This window comes from Panthera tigris, chromosome B2, assembly GCF_018350195.1.
Source record: "Panthera tigris isolate Pti1 chromosome B2, P.tigris_Pti1_mat1.1, whole genome shotgun sequence".
NCBI lineage: Eukaryota > Metazoa > Chordata > Mammalia > Carnivora > Felidae > Panthera > Panthera tigris.
Window position 1 is genome coordinate 62,283,200 of NC_056664.1, and position 17,461 is coordinate 62,300,660.

The window sequence follows — 17,461 nt, forward strand, 5'->3', positions numbered from 1 at the left end:
TACTACACATTTTCCACGCATACTGTGGCCATATTCTTGTCTAGAGAGACATGAATTATTGAGATAAATGTCAGTAGCCCCAAATTGCATCCATTTCAATTTGTATTAGAATTAAAGTGTGTAACAGAGAGTCCCAAAGCAACAAACATAATATAGAAAGAGCAAATTAAAAGTCTCTGTATTGACACAGTGAGCATTTTATTATTTCTTATAAAATCTCAGTGCATCTAGTACTAAGCATTTAATATTGCAATATTTTTACATTGTTTTATACAACCTTATATTGATAGTTTAAAATGGGGAAGGAATAATTTTGCTAGCACATACAACTGAGATGGGACCAACTGGTGGAAGGAAATGACAGGTGAATTAGAAAGTGTAACTATGGGTATTAAATGGAAGAGTTATCTTTGAAATTCAGATTGGGATTAGGAACCGTAGATCAGGAGTGAACAAAAGTAGTCAGCCTGCAGATATTTAAACCCTTACCTGGAAGAAAAGTCTCAATGTCTCAAGTATAGAAGGAATCACAGTTGGTTCAAGTGACTACATTATGCCTGAAATAGGAGTAAAGGTATGAGGAAAGGGTTCTAGAAATCCATGACTTTATCATACTGAGAATTGTCATCTTTGTGAGGATAAACATAAGTAACCTAGGATTTTTAAGTGCTACATGAAATAAGGAATCACATGCTGAAAACCAACTGGTAACACTTTAGTACTGTTTTTAAAATAATGATGACTATGGTCATAATCAGTTGATGCACTTGCTATATGCCTAGCATGGTGCTACTCAGCTTCTGTACATTATCTCTCAACATTTAAAACAACCTGGAGAGATAAGCATGGTGAAGTTCTTTTTATAGGATTAAAAGAACTGAAAAGATGAATTAACATCTGGTGAATTTCAAGAGAATAAACAAATAATATGAATAATTTGGGCCAAAAATTTAAAAGACATTTGGCTTTAACAGTGTATTGGGTGGAGGTGGGAAGATGAGAGTTGTATTTTTATTTCTCTGTTAATGAGGTTTTTTTATGATTGTTTTTCTAGTTCTGTGTTTTGCTCTTTTCAGTTTTGGGGAATAGCAAGACAGACTGACAGAGGAAGTTTAGTTAGTTACTAAATTTAGTTTAGTTACTGATTCTGATTTATGAAGACTTGCATTTTAACAAGATTTACACAAAGACATTATACTAGTAGTGAAATAAGGAGCAGCTTCTACCAAAATTCAGCTGCTCACCTTCGCAGATGAGTCACGAGTAACTAATGGTTGGCACATTCAGAATGATTAACTTGTGTAAAGTGAAATATCTATGAAATCATGGCTGTGTACTGCCAGTGACTCGATTAACTTTTCAAAATGATTTGATTACATACAACACATTGTAATGCAATAATAAAGAACAATGTATTAAGTACTTAAAAATACTTATGTTATTTTTGCACTAGGCTATTAGCCAAATCTCATTTTATACTTTTCTACCTTGAATATCACACTTGTATAAAAGCAATTTTTCCTTTTGGATGGCTGTTGGGTTGTAATCTTAACATCAACCCAGATAAAATAACAAAGAATTATCAGATAAAATGGAAGGATCAAGAACGTAGCCAAAAGAGTTATGCAAGATGTCTGCAACTTAAATTAAACCGAATGGGACCATTCCCATAATTACATTTCAAGAAAAAAAAAATTCCAAGTAAAGTAGTAATTGTAATCTCCCTTGGGTTTTAATTTACATTCAGGCTTCTCCTCATAAAAAATTGAACATGCAAATGGAATTAGGACATATCTTTTTTTCTATCATACATATCATATGCAGCATAAAGACTGCAGGGTTTCTAATTTCTGTAAATAATTACTCTGTCACACAGGAGAGGTAGATATTTGAAATAAAAGCAATGAGTTGAAGATGAACAGTCCCCTGGAGGACACAAGATTACCCCCCACCCCCCATCCCCCCCCCCACTATATTCAGTGTGAGTCTTTTCTGTTTCCACAGAGCATCTGTACAACCACCACTGCATTTTTGCACTTTTTCTTCCTGGCTTCGTTCTGTTGGGTTTTAACTGAGGCGTGGCAGTCCTATATGGCTGTGACTGGAAAAATTAGGACCCGGCTTATAAGGAAACGTTTTTTGTGCCTTGGATGGGGTAAGCATATTAATATGCCCTTTCATGCTCTTGTTGTTAAAATGACTTTGAACACATATAATGAAGCAATAGAGTGTGATTATCCCCAAGCTACTTTTTTTTGTCCAATTTGATAAATGGAAGTGGAAATACATGAAGCTGGTTATTTTTGAACATTCTTTGGGCATTTGGAACTTTAAGAAGGAGTAAATATTGGATGACCACATAGCCATTCAGTTAAGCAGTGATGTAAGAAGAAGCCTAGGATAGCTACAGGCAGTACAGCAAAGTGTTCTCTGCTAATACATTCTGAAAATGCAAAATGTCTTACAGTGTTCAGGGCTCAAAACAGGTGCTAGTCACATATTCCCCACAAGAAAACTTTGAGAAGTCCATTCCAAGAGAGCTCAAAACAATTAAGGACTACAGCTGTCCATCACAGGAAGAAAGTCCACTTAAAGAGTGAATGAAACCTTGTGACTAGTGTGTGGGATCCTCAAAGGAAAAACAGAATTGTTGACAGACTGAGAATTAATTCGTTGTTTGCTTTTCTTTATTAGGAAAAGTTTCCGTCAAATTGCCTTACAAAATGGGCATCTTGAAGATCTGTGCATTTCATAAGGCCCAATCTAATGTTTAATTAGAATTAATTAGTTTCATTAGAATTAATTAGTTACTTTAAAGAAACTAGTTTCAGAAAACCTCAGGATTTTGTCATTTTTGCCTTTGAGTTCTGAAATACTTGAACTAAAAAAAATGGGGAATTTTGGACCAAATATACAACAGATACCTAATAGACCAGAAGACTGGAGAATAGAATGCTTGATGGAGGCTGATAAATTACAAATAAGTGGACTTATTACAATAACAGAATAATTCATACTGGAAAAAGTAGGATTAATATATTAGGGCTCTTTACACAGGCAAATGGGAGAGTGTATTCTACTTGCACTTTCATAAAACTTTTGTCTGAATTTCATGACAAAGACCTTCTAAAGTTAAATTGGTACTGAATCAGGGGACACTTTTGTCATGAATCAGTGCCATAGATCCAAGAAATATAGAATGCAGGTAAGTGACTTTACCTAAGTATAAAAAGTGGCAGTTTTCAAGAATGGTAACTACCTCATTTTGTGTCATTACTAAAGATCTTGAGGAGAGGGCTCACAGCTGGTTGCTAAGTTTACAGATAATGTTAAACTACTCTGAATAGCAAAAAAGCTAAGGCAGTGGTGCTAGACTATCAAGAATTCTGGGAGGTGGCAGATTAGTGGCATGTGAATTTCTGTACAGCAAAATGCAATGTAATAAATTTGGGGAAATAATTACCCTAAATTGTACAGGTTGAAGACTATTAATGCTTTAGCTATGACCCAGAAGAGAATTTTTTTCTAATGAACTTGATGTAGTCAGTCAACAAGTCAACTATATATATCCGTGTGTGTGTGTGTGTGTGTGTGTGTGTGTGTGTATGTATGTGTACGGGGTGGGGGAGGCCCATATTTGTTTAAAAATATGATGTGTCCCTCTGAGATGCCCTTCATATTTTTTGTCATTAAACCTCATGAAGGAATGTGGTGTTACTTGAAAAGACTCACAGAAGAGAATAGCAGGAAGGAGGGGAAATGATAGGAAGAAAGAAGGTAGGTGGAGGGGACTCAAGAAGGTGATTAGATGATGGATTTTCAACCTGAAAAGGCAAACATCACCTTCCTGAAAAGAAGACATGACCACAATTTTTGTAAAATAATTAAACAGCATGGATTAGACTGAGCTCTGTTCACCAAAACACAGGGGCATTCCTTTGAACTTGAGTAAGGAGAGCATGATTCAGACAAACATAAACTAAAAGCTGTTAGGTCAGAATTGGCACAGGTATGCGGGCAATTGAATTCCAAAATGGACTGAGCAATGTGTGGAGTGATACTTACCGAGAAGTGCATGAAGCGAAACTGGCATATATTTTCTGACCTTCATTCAGGATTGCTAAAAGGAGTATGACCAAGAAGCCCCAAAATTAATTCCTTAGGGCCCTTAATTTGGCCCTACACTCTTGTTATTATAAGTAAATCATAAAGAAAGAATTACATGAATGCTTTACTTTTTTCTGTCTTATAATAAGTACAACTTGATATGAATCAATATGGGGCCACCTGAAATGTTCCACTTCTGTGATATTCTATCACAGCAGAACATCCATTTTTTGCCTTTCTGATTTTATAACTATAAATTTCCTTTATAACAGTGTAAACCCCTAGGGAAAAAATAACTTAAAAGATATACTAAATCTCTGTTATTAGTTTCCTTTAAACCCATGTCAAATGTGGTGGTAACCTAGCAACATTAGAGAAGTGCACTGAGTTAAAAACCCAGCTGTCGCTCTCATATTTTTGTACTTGAAAGAAATTTTGTAATGGAAACATACTTTATGAAGGAATTCATCCAAATGTAGTTGCTTCGATGTAAGCATTTTGAGTCTGTCCTAGCTTTTCTTGAGCCAGAGTGCACAGTGGTTACAGCTGAACGTGAAGTCTGACCATGTTTTTCTTGCAGGTTTACCAGCATTAGTAGTGGCCACATCAGTAGGCTTCACAAGGACGAAAGGATATGGCACTGATCACTAGTAAGTCCATCCACAGTGATAAATCATGTTTATAATTAAGTAAATCATCATCTATGCTCCATTAGTCTTGGTTGGCACTGCTGATGGCTTGCATTTTGTCACTGAGTCATTAACAATGGTAGAAATCACATTAGTGAGGAATGATATAAGGTAGCTGAAATGCGCAGAGGTTAGGAAGTAAATGGTGAAGCCCTGTTCAGAATCCTTGTTTCAATTTCACATTTCTTCATAAGGACAATGAATTTTATTTTTAAAATATTTCAATATTGACTTTGTGTGTTTAATCTCAAATGCATTTGTTTAGATCTGGATAAATCTTGATGTTTACCTTTTAGAATATGATCCTGATTTGAGCTTCTAATTTCACTGATGATAATGTATATTAGTATCAACCAAGTTGTGAAAGATCAGCTCAAGTTTTGTTGCGGCGTTAGGGTAATACTGAAACTTAAGGATCAGGGGGATCAGTAAATTACACATCAGAAAATGCCTAGGCTGTGGGAGAAATTAGAGGGAAGAAAGAGGGTGGGGTATCAGCCCATCCTTATCACAGCTGTAACACTGATAAATTCAAGAGAGATTTTATAAATAAAGTTTATATTGAAATATTTAAAATTTAAAACAATGCACTTTCATATTTTATTTCATCTGCTCTCTCAAGGTGAGGAAGCAGTTGAGAAGTGGAGAAAAAGATGGGCGCATCTTCTTACAAGTATAAATTTTTAAAGTGAGATTTTCTGTTTGTCTTCAGGTTTGAGATGGGAATTAGTGCTAATTAGTCCTTCTAGTGGGCCCATCCAAATGGAGACTGTGAGAAGAGACATCATTTCACCTGCCCAACAAAAGGACATTTCCAAAGAATTTAAAGAACTCATGTCATTAGAGCACTTGTTTTTCTTCTGCCACCTATGTTATAAACACACAAACAAGCAAAACTCCCTGATAGCGTATGTTGTAGTGTAGTGCTTACTACAGCACTATTACCTTTAAGCCATTACCTTTTACAGGAGTATGACTTTCAGTATAAATCCAGTATTTGAAAGGCACTGTATTGGAGATATAGCAAGAGGTAGGAATTATGGATGATATGGTTCCAACTTTCAAAGAGTTTTGTGATTGAAACCGAGCACAATATAATGAGTAATATGTCAGTTTAAAGATTAACTCACAAAAATACAGTAGAAAATCAGTGGCAGTCTCAGAGACACCAAACTACAGTGTTCTATCAGACTACAGGCTTTTCGCCCAGGTGTTTTATTTTAAAATGTAGATATTAAATTATCACCCCCAAAGTAGGAAAGTAGAATTTTATCTGTTCACTGTTATGGCAAGGAGAAGTAACTAAATGCAGACTTTGAATACTCACATACACACACATTTGTTTTAGGTATATATCGATACATGCATTGCTGTGTGTGTGTGTGTGTGTGTGTGTGTGTGTATAACTACTAGATTAAAATTTTTAATTAAGATAAAATTTATGCAGAGCAGCATTCACACTGTTAAGTGTGTAGTTCTGTGAATTTTAACGAATGCCTAAGTCAGGTAACCACCACCACAACCAATATAGAAAAAGTGTATCCTTAGAAGCAATATACAACAGTTATTGTTAATTGTTGTTAATTTTGGAGGCAGCATGATGATTCTGTGGACCTAGAACTAATATTGACAGGGTCAAATGTCAAAAGCAGATGCAAGAAGTAGTAAGTGTGACTCATTGCATCAGCAGAGATAAAACATCTCCTGGTGTTTTCCTACATTCCTTATATTTCCTTATATTCCTGGACCATGCACATGCAGATGGGCCACCTTGCAAAGCCTCCAGTGCCAAGCCCCATGCCTTCTTCATGCCTCTCTACTGTGAGAGAATAAATGTTCTTACCTAAATGGGTTACCATGTCAATATCAGTACAAACCTGCATCTCCTGGTGAATTTAGTAATTGAAATAAACACAGCCACACTTATTTTTATTCAGAAGCTTATCTTTACTGAATTTTGTTAGTAGTCTGGGGCAAAAGTAAAATCAGAACAAAAAACAAGCACACAAAATATAGATTATTTGTTCCTTTCAGTGATGGCTTTTAAACCAATTTCTCCCAATATCTCAATGGCCTCAAGGAAGAACACATAAATGGCATACGCAAGACTCTAAAAGCATGCTGTTCTTGCTTGAAAGAGCATTTGAAAATTTTCATAATGGATACAGAGCACCATTTTACAAAACTTATGTGATAGTCACCTTTGTACTAAAAGTCAATATAAAAATCTCACTGGAAGAGTAATTTGTCTAAAATGTTTTAACTGCCTGAAAGTAAGGCCTTATAATAAAAGTTTCTTTTCTGCGAAAGGTGTATAGTGTTTCTCACGCATCAAATGCTCTCATTTTCGCTTTTTCCACCTCTTCCATGCATTTCTGCTTAATTACAAACCTTCAAAATGGGCCCAAATTTGAACGCTAAGTAATTTGTATCACACTTCAATGGTTTAGCACTTATCACTAATTTCTGTTAGTTTTTATCTGATGTTGTTTTTAGCTGCTGGCTCTCTCTTGAAGGAGGACTACTCTACGCTTTTGTTGGACCTGCAGCTGCTGTTGTCCTGGTAAAACATCAAAATCTACTCATTCTGTTTTCTTATCAAAGACTACTTGGCTTCAATTACAGTGACAATTTTTGTGTTCACTGTAAAGAAACTTTAACGTAGAATGTATTATAACTTCATTATTAATTACTACTTAAATTTGAATACCAGCTGCTCTTTAGTCCTTTAGTACTCTAAAATACTCTTACTTTGAAGACTGAAGAATACTGAACATGCGAGTGTGGGATTTCTCTTACAGTAATTTCACATTTATGAAGAAGTTTGAGTAAGTTTCAACCGATTCTTCATTGTTACTGTACACAATCAATTATCATTTCACTTTGCACCATTCTGTGCGATCTCCATCGTTGTTAAGATCGCTTAATCTTAGTAACTGCTGCTGCTACCAAATGTCAATAAGAAAACTTATGTCCATGTGTCCGAGTTTCCTAACCTCAGTGCACAGATTTTGGATAACATATTTCTTTGTTGTGGGGCTGTCCTGTATATTTCAGGATGTTTAACAGCATCCCTGGCCTCTACCTACTAGATAGATACCAGTAGTATCCTCTGGTTGGCAAAAATCAAAATTGTCTCCAGACATTTCCCAATATTCCCTGTGGGCAAAAATCACCCCCGAGTCGAGAACCCCTGCCGTATTTTGTGCATAAGGATTTAATTTTTTTTCTTTTTAGAATCACTAAATAATTCCTTTACATATTTAATTATGGGAACATGGAATTTGCTACCAATTTACCTTTCGTTCTCTCACTTTGATATTCTAGATTACAATACAAATCTTTCTTGTCTAATAAATCTTTAAATGAAAATGTAAGGGGGAAAATGGTCTGAATTAAATACAAAGATCCACATCACTGTGCAATTAGAGTTCTAATTGGAGAACTACCCTTTGGTTTCTTGAACAATTCATTGCATATATGGAAGCTAGCAATATCTTTATTAATAACTCTATATGATTTTTTCTTTCTTTAACATTTGCTCTCCATCCTCTAAACTATAGCAGGGAGCAGAAACTGTCCATGATTCACAAGACAAAATCTAGGCATCAGTCTTAGAGAAGAGCATAGGGAGATGGAAGCTATTAGGCACATTTTTGTCTGCTGCATCGAATTCTTATTTAATCAATTGAATTATTTCCCTAAGGTACCAAGTTAATATACATATAACCCTAAAATGGAGAAACAAAGAGTATATGTATAATTGAAAAACCAAAGTATGGTCTTTGGAGTAGTGATGGATTCCCTCATGATTAAATTGTAGATTAATAGAATCCATGGAATACACTTTTTTCTCCTAGTTCATATAATGAGAAATGTGAAGATGAGTAAGTCTTTCTCTTGATTAAATGGTATCTTGTCAGAAAGCTATGAAGAGTGACACTTCCTAATAAGTCCCTACCTATCAGTTGCTTTGGATCTTCCTTATACCAGCAGTTAAACAGATTTCAGCTTTATATTTCATCTGGCCAATGTTCTGGGAAAAAGGAATTTTTCTTTTTTCTTAACCAGTCATCCTGTTTAATTTAAAACAGACTTTTGTGAACCACTAGTTTCAATGTAAAGGCTTCATCATTTGCACTGGGGGACGCACCAAGATTCCATTGATCATGGAGGGTAAGGGGCAGGAAGGCAAAAAGAAAATATTTTTCCTTGATTATCTTGGTCTCAGCGTTGGACTGGATTCCTTTGTCAGGAAGTGCTGGTAGGTTAGAGAACTGTGGGCGCTCATCATAATAAGTTGCTACAAATAGACCACAGCCATCTCTACAGCTTTTTACAATTTTACTTGAGAGAGAAAAATATGTGTGATTTCATTTCAGATGTATTATGCGCAAAGATCTTTTAAGTGAGGGTAAGAGAGTCTTAGAAAATGCTGAGAAGTGTTCAATAGAGCACATTTTAAGAGTTGATGTTAGTATCCATCTCCTAAAGGATGCTGGTGAGTTGAATAGGCTTTCTCTTTTGTCTAAAAAAGCATGGTACATCAAAATGCTCCCCCAACCCATAGGAGAGATAGCTACACAGTATGAGGAATTTAGACATTCTTTTCTCACTTCTGGGGACAATGACAAATTCTTAGCACCTTTGGCTGCCAGGGCTCAATCTAGTCTCACACTGTGAGACTGAAAATCTTTTGACTCTCATAGGGTAAAACTCATTTAGACAATTGATTTTAATCAGGGGTGACTTAGAATGCCAGACTCACATATTATGGCACTGTTTAAAAGGTAGACAATTGAATGTTAATCTCCTCAGTGTTAACTGCAAAGCATGGAAATTTAATGTACTTAATGTACTTTAAAACTTTAAAGTTAACACACCATTGTTAAATTGTTCTCCTTTATGCACTTATAAAATATTTGACAAGTGCTTTCTATCACTACTGTTGTGAGTTTATAATTCTGAAATGGCTATAAATTAATCAAAGAGGGTTTTCAGGAGAAACAGGGACCTAATTTCCTTCAATATCATTGAAAGGTCAACCTTTGTTTCTGTTTGACAGGTCAACATGGTGATTGGCATTTTGGTATTTAATAAACTTGTTTCCAGAGATGGGATCCTAGATAAAAAGCTCAAACACAGAGCCGGGTAAGCTGCAATTGGTGGATTTTGTAGGTTCCTTACCAGTGAATCCCATACTCCAATTCCAGATCATCATTGACTGCATTTTAACTGTGCCTTGAATTTTGTTCCTGATGAACCGATGTGTCTGGTAGAGTCTGCCATTCAGATTTTTTTTCAATGTGCTATTCTTAAGTAATGCAATTAATATCTAAAAATAATTTTAAGACCATTAGAAAGTCTGGGTTTATTTGTGTGTATTGCTCGTTTGTAAGATAAGAAGATAAGATGTTAAGGCTGGAGTGAAAATACTTGTTCTTTTGTTTGTTTGTTTGTTTCAAGTTTTATTTAAATTCCAGTTAGCTAATCTATAGTGTAATATTGGTTTCAGGAGTACAATTTAGTGATTCATCACTTACATACAACAGAGTGATCATCATAATAAGTGCCCTCCTTAATGCCCATCACCCATTTGGCCCATCCCCTGCTGACCTCCATTAAACCTCAGTTTGTTTTCTATAGCTAATAGTCTCTTATGGTTTGTCTCCCTCCTTCTCTTTTTTCTTCCTTCCCCTATGTTCATCTGTTTTGTTTCTTAAATTCCATATATGAGTGAAATCATATGGTACTTGTCTTTCCCTGACTTGCCTCACTTAGCTTAATTCTCTATAGCTCCATCCATGTTGTTGAAATGGCAAGACCATTCTTTTTTATGGCCGAGTAATATTCCACTGTGTGTGTGTGTGTGTGTGTGTGTGTGTGTGTGTGTATACCACATCTTCTTTATTCATTCATCAATTGATAGACATTTGGGCTCTTTCCATAATTTGGCTATTGTTGATAATGCTGCTATAAACATTGGGGTATAAAAATACTTCTCCTTAGTTGAACATTTTCAAAGTCCCCCTAGTTTGCATCACAATGGACAGGAGGGTAGATCAAACATAATGTTGATATGTGACACAATGGAATCGAGACAAACAATTCCTACTAGGGCAAAAATACTAGATTCTCTTTGATTAATTGTATATATCAGAAAATTTCTTCACATGAAACAATCACTAATGAAACAGTATTCTTGTCATATATTTTCATTTTTTATGATGTTTTGACTATAAATTGCTAGGAAGAGTTATTTTTAATTTTCATTTGCACATTTTAACCACTTATAAAATTTAGGAAAGCATCTCCTTTAATTTTACTGTTACTATGATACCACCACATTTAATGACTAATAACATTCCATAAGCAGATTGATATACCAGCCTTTTAAGGTTACATAGTCACCTCATCTTACAAATTTGTAGAAATCTAAAGGAAATCTTAATGCTTTTGAATTTTCTTGTGTATATTTTCTTATAAAAAGTTTATAGCTTTCTCCTTTCTATTTAGCTGTACTTTCATTCAAAACTTACCCTACAATTGTTATTTCTTTACTAATTTATAGTACTATTTAATAGTCATAGTATTTGATCACTGACCAGTGAGAATTTTAAGTCCTTTATGTTTTTATAATCTATGCAATGACTTCTAAGATAACCAAGGTATGTTTTCCCCTAGTAAAAGACTAGGTTTAATGCTTATATAAAATATAAATATAAATATAAATAATATAAATATAAATATAAATATAAATATAAAAATTTGATACCATTAATATCAAACATTAGAACTGCAGTGATGTAACAAAACATCACTGGAGGTTCCCTTCAAAGAGGGGCCAACACGTCAGAGGAGTCTCCATAGACTTTTCACTTCAGATGAGTCTCTATAGTATCTTTAACCAGGTAAACCTGAACCTGCACAGACACTGCTTTCTGTACCACTTGAACTTGAAGCTTTCACACTATTATTCTGCCATGTATGGTTGGACTTGGAGCAATAGCTTCAGCATTTCTGCCCAGATTAATTATATAAGAATAAATTGACCATACTGAGTATGGTGTATGGAAACTCACTTCTGCAACTAGTGGCATGCACACACGTATATTATTAATTGGAGGCGTGGGGGTTAGTGGTTAGGAGAAAGCTTTGAGGTAAAAAAATGTTTTTAAATAAAGCCATGCTCAGTATCTAGCTCTGTAGTTTACTAGCGGTGTGTGTCTTTCGGCATGTTATTTCATTTTTCTGGGGTTCGGTCTTCATACCTGTAAAATGGGGATAATCATTTTTGCTTCATAATAGAGTAATGTGTATAAAGGATTCATTAGAGTAGCAAATAGCAAGTACTCATTCAACCAATTGTGGCTATTTTTATGATGAGTTAAATGAAGAAAAAACCCTGATTTCTATCAATCAAGCATCTATGATTCCACCACTGATGACCTTGAGGTCAAAAAAAAAAAAAAAAAGAGATGAGATCATCAGAATGAGTATAAAGCTAAGGATTTATTACATTTGCAGTTAGTATTTTTTTCTCATTTAATCATTTTATATGTAATATCCAGTTTGATTCACATAGCTCTTTGTAAGAGAAAACATATGTTTAAGAGAAATGACAGCTTTGTCATGTTATGAATTTAGAAATTATCCACTTTAATCTACACAATAATTTTAAAACGTCTATTTATAAAAATAGTATTAGAAGTTACATCTGTTTTACTGGCAAAATGGAGCCAGTGTTTTTCTGGTTCAAAGGCCACTATTGAAGAAATAAAAATGTTAATATGTGTATAAAAAAGCAGAATGTTGATTACTGTTCAAAGCGGAAAAGAATTATCAACAAGTTAATAACTCTAGGTGTTAAGAAAGTCTTTCTATAATATAAAATGCAATTTATGCCGAAGTATGTATAGATTGAAATTTGCTATTTCAAAATGTTATTGAAGGAAATTTTTTAGAAAATATAAGTGATAAGCAGCATCCGGGTGGCTCAGTGGGTTTAGAGTCCGACTTGGCTCAGGTCACGATCTCACAGTTCGAGAGTTTGAGCCCCTCATTGGGCTCTGTGCTAACAGCTCCAAGCCTGGAGCTGGAGCCTGCTTTAGATTCTGGGCCTCCCTCTCTCTCTGCCCCTCCCCTGCTCTTACTCTGTCTCTCTTTCTCTCAAAAATAAATAAACATTAAAAAATACTTTAAAAATATATGTATATATAAGTGTTTGAAGCTATTTCACTTCACAGAGAATTAGTGAAGGCAATCATAAAGACTTCAGTGAACAATCAATAATCAGAATTAACTATGGAAACGTTGAGCAGGAAGTTAATTAACTTAACAGTTGATGCCCCTAATTGTAAATATTGACCATTTCAGATTGAAAAAATATATATATCATGTTTATGACTTGATATGTTTATGAAACATTGTTTATTATTTAGACTCAAATATGTTCCTCTTCCCATTTTTTCTTTGTTTCCTCCATTGTATAATTAATCATTATAAACTAACCAAGCATAGTTTATGCTCAATAACTATTTATAAAGGAATGAGTGAATGAATATTTAAAAATACAGTGTCTTGACAAGTTTATTAATACCCAAATTATATTAAGTTTTTCTAATATGTAAAATATAGTTACCCAAAAGGGATTGATTGTAATTAACACATCCTATATAAAAAAAAAATTGGAAATAATGAAAAGACAAAATGGCATGTGTCTTCTTAGAACATCTCAAGCAAAATATTTCACTTTTTTTTCCCTTTTTCTTCAATGGGACTTTCTTATCTACTGTTTTAAACTGGTTTTATCTCATCTACATAAGTTAAGGAAACTACCAGGATCTTGTACAAGTATCATGAGATTTTTCCAAAGGGAAAGGGTAATATTTTCTTTTCAGGTAGTTTACATGGTATCAACAATAAACCAATCGGACAAATTTTTTTTTTTCTAAGCAAAAGAAAAACAAAATTGGGAAGGGAAACTTGTAGACCTCAAGACCCTGCACGAGTAGACAGCATAATCTGGGTGAAATGACTGTGTTGCTGCCCTGGTGAATATGGTAACATTTGAAATTATGGGAAATTCAATTTTTTTAACCGTTGACACTTTTTATTTTATACATGTATAATTTCCCCTGTAACAAAGAAACAAGATTTTATTTCCATTGCAGCAACCCTGTTCTGCATTTAGACTATGTGTTCTTCATACTGTATTAATTTCTGTAGTGGTCATACAAACTAGGGGAAAATATTCTGTCTCCTTGGATAACGTATCTTTCCTCTGCTCCATATACATCTAATAGTCAAATTCCAAAAGTGCCCAACCAGTTATCATCAAGTGTAGCTTTCAACAGTTAGTCCTGACTGAAGGAAGTATGTATAGCCTTTTAGTCACAATCAATCTCAACTAAAGAGAAATAAGCATTTCAAATACTGACTTCAGATTTATTTTCAGGAAAGTCCATACTTAGAACAAATTAGTTTTTCTCAAAGCTAAAATATTCGTACCATATAGTAAAATTAATTTTTAGTCACCTTTGGCTTTTCAATCTTGTTTTAGAGCCTAGAGACAAAGAGTCCTTAAACTGAGAAAGCCACATTTGTATTTAAAGCACAGATACCCAATAGCATATCTTCTCTGATAAAGGAAACAATAAATAAGTCATGTCTTTTTAATATTAATCTGATGGAACTTAACAAGATTGAAGACACTCAAATATATAGTTGCAATTATGTGAATTCCTGCTTTTCATCAGAATAATCTATGGAGCTTTAAAAAACACAAATGCCTTCACCCTATTAAATTGGAGTCTTTGGGGTCTATCTATCTATCTAGATATATATCTATCTCTATCTCTATCTATCTATATAGACGGATAGATAGAGATAGAGATAGATATATAGATATCTCTATAGATATATATTTATCTGATGATCTATATATAGATATGTAGATATCTATATATAGATATATAGATAGATATATAGATAGATATATCTGATGTGCAGCTACTGTGGAGAATACTGGTATAGGTACTCCTTTGGGAGAAGTTTCAAACACATTAGCATGCCTGTTGAGGCACTCATGATCCAAACTGAATAGACTATTGCTTACTTATTGTGAAAAGTTTGGGCACATGTGCCAGTACATAAGTCTTGGGTTGAATCAGTAAAATGAATAATTTAGTATCATAATTTCCCACCCTCACATCTAACTCTAAAAGCTTTGATTTTTCTCATGAGGTCTACTGATCAATCTACTTAATAGCTTTCAGATTTATTATCTCATCCAAGCACTGTTCACAAATGAGTGCACTTTTTAAAACAAACCAGACATTCTGAATTATGACCATCTTAAGATGTTTCTCTGTACTGCCACTTTTATTAACACATGCCCACTAAATATTATTTTGGAAAAACCTACTAGGAAAACATTTTATTTTATTTTATTATTTTATTTTATTTTATTTTTATTTATTTTTATGGTTCTCATGTACTTTAATTATAAATATTATAGGTCACCTATGGTTTGCTGTAGGTATATTTTATTTTATTTTTTGTCAAATTGGCTTCTATACAACACCCAGTGCTCATCTCAACAAGTGCTGTCCTCAATGCCTGTCACTCATTTTCCCCTCTTCCCCACTCCCCATTCACCCTCAGTTTGTTTTCTGTATTTAAGAGTCTCTTGTGGTTTGCCTCCCTCCGTCTTTGTTTGTAACTATTTTTCTCCCTTCCCTTCCCCCATGGACTTCTGTTAAGTTTCTCAAGATCCACATATGTGTGAAAACATGTGATATCTGTCCTTTTCTGACTGACTTATTTCACTCAGCATAATACCTTCCAGTTCCAGCCACGTTGCTGCAAATGAAATGATTTCATTCTTTTTCATTGCCAAGTAGTATTGCATTGTATATATAAACCACATCTTGTTTATCCATTCATCATACCAAATAGCATATCTTCTCTGATAAAGGAAACAATAAACAAGTCATGTCTTTTCAATATTAATCTGATGGAACTTAACAAGATTGAAGACAGTCAAATATATAGTTAGGGCAATTATGTGAATTAGTGAAAAAAGTTGATGGAGTTTAACCTCTTTCCATAATTTGTCTATTGTTGAAAGTGCTGCTATAAACATTGGGGTACATGTGCCCCTATGCATCAGCACTGCTGTATCGCTTGGGTAAATTCCTAGTAGTGCTATTGTTGGGTCATAGGGTAGTTCTAGTTTTAATTTTTTGAGGAACCTTCACACTAGGAAAACATATATTTTAAACATTAACTGCACAAGAGAATTGACGAGAGAAGTATACCATGGAAAATTATTTCAAGATGTTTTGATTTTGAATCAAGTAATTTCTTTTTGGTTTTTCATAAGAAAGTTGTATTTTAATAAATCAGTAATTTTCAAGGGATTATTTTCTAAAGTAAAATGTGTGTAAAGTTTTTTTGTATAGCATGACTTTGCTTCCATGATATAGTAGATTGAATCTGAATAATTTGTATCTGAATTTACATCTGAATTTGTATCTGAAAAATCCTCCAGACTAGAATAGACCATTTAAATGCTGTTAGGTTGGAGTCTATGAAAAAATGTTCAGAAAGAATATTTTGAACTTAATGTTAAAGTGTTTTATTAAAGCATTCAACTGTCACCCCTCTTATTATAAACTAATATTTCATCAAATTTCATCAGCTCCTATATTCAGATCATCCTAAAATATAGATAATATATTGATGGCTGTGAGAAATTTCAAAATAATGAATTTGTTGAGATGAAGGCTACATCTTCCACAAATGATTAAAGACCTAAAATATATATCTTCCTATATCGGGCTTCTGAGATACATGTTTACATTTCAGAAGGTTTTAGTTGGTATGATGTCCCTTCTGCAAATGACAATGAAAATCTTTGAAGCTAGGAGTCCTAAGGCGTCTGATAATTAGAGGTCTGAATAAAGGGTTTTCACCGTATGTCTACACAAACACATGCTTATGTTTAACTCAGTGTATTGGGCAGTTTTGATCTGTAGATACAAGGGCCATTTATGGTATAATTGATGGGTATATGCTTTGCATGCAACAAAGGCCCATCTTACTGAAAGGTATAATGTTACAAAAATAATGTGTGGTGTTAATTGCGTCTTTAAAACAACCTAGAGCATTCACTTTGATAAATAAACTTTTCTGCATGAAATCGTATTAAAAGCTAACTTGCAGCAGCGTTTTTTTTTGGTGACAATTCAATATTTTGTTCTTTTTGTGGGTGTTCTGTTTGTTTGCAGTCAGATGAGTGAGCCTCATAGCGGTTTGACGCTCAAATGTGCCAAGTGTGGAGTAGTTTCAACAACAGCTTTGTCAGCCACCACCGCCAGTAACGCCATGTTAGTCCCAATCATTTACATCTTCTTGTTACAAATCTTTTACAGTGCATGTGAGAAAATGCTATTGTGGAAAAAAAAATCATGTTTGCTAATATTGGAGCTAAGATGATACTTAAATATTTATAATTGGCAACTGCTTTTAAAACTGTTGTGGGATTGTCTATAAAAAAATAAATAAAACTATCCAATGTTATCTGCTTTATGGTTTCCAAGTTAATGGTCTTGGTGCCACATACAAGAATGCTTTGGTGAACGGGGGTTTGGTTACTGCCT

General features: G+C 34.1%; 1 protein-coding gene across 2 annotated transcripts in view; it reads left to right on the top strand.

Moving 5' to 3' along the window:
- The window catches only part of LOC102972589 (adhesion G protein-coupled receptor B3), a 361,405-nt gene that overhangs the window by 290,745 nt on the left and 53,199 nt on the right, over nucleotides 1–17,461 (top strand). For both annotated transcript variants that reach the window (XM_042986617.1, XM_042986618.1), the window contains 5 exons: nucleotides 2,005–2,155; nucleotides 4,688–4,757; nucleotides 7,293–7,359; nucleotides 9,862–9,947; nucleotides 17,090–17,188. In XM_042986617.1, coding sequence (XP_042842551.1) covers nucleotides 2,005–2,155; nucleotides 4,688–4,757; nucleotides 7,293–7,359; nucleotides 9,862–9,947; nucleotides 17,090–17,188 — 473 coding nt within the window. The remainder of the gene's footprint in view (nucleotides 1–2,004; nucleotides 2,156–4,687; nucleotides 4,758–7,292; nucleotides 7,360–9,861; nucleotides 9,948–17,089; nucleotides 17,189–17,461) is intronic.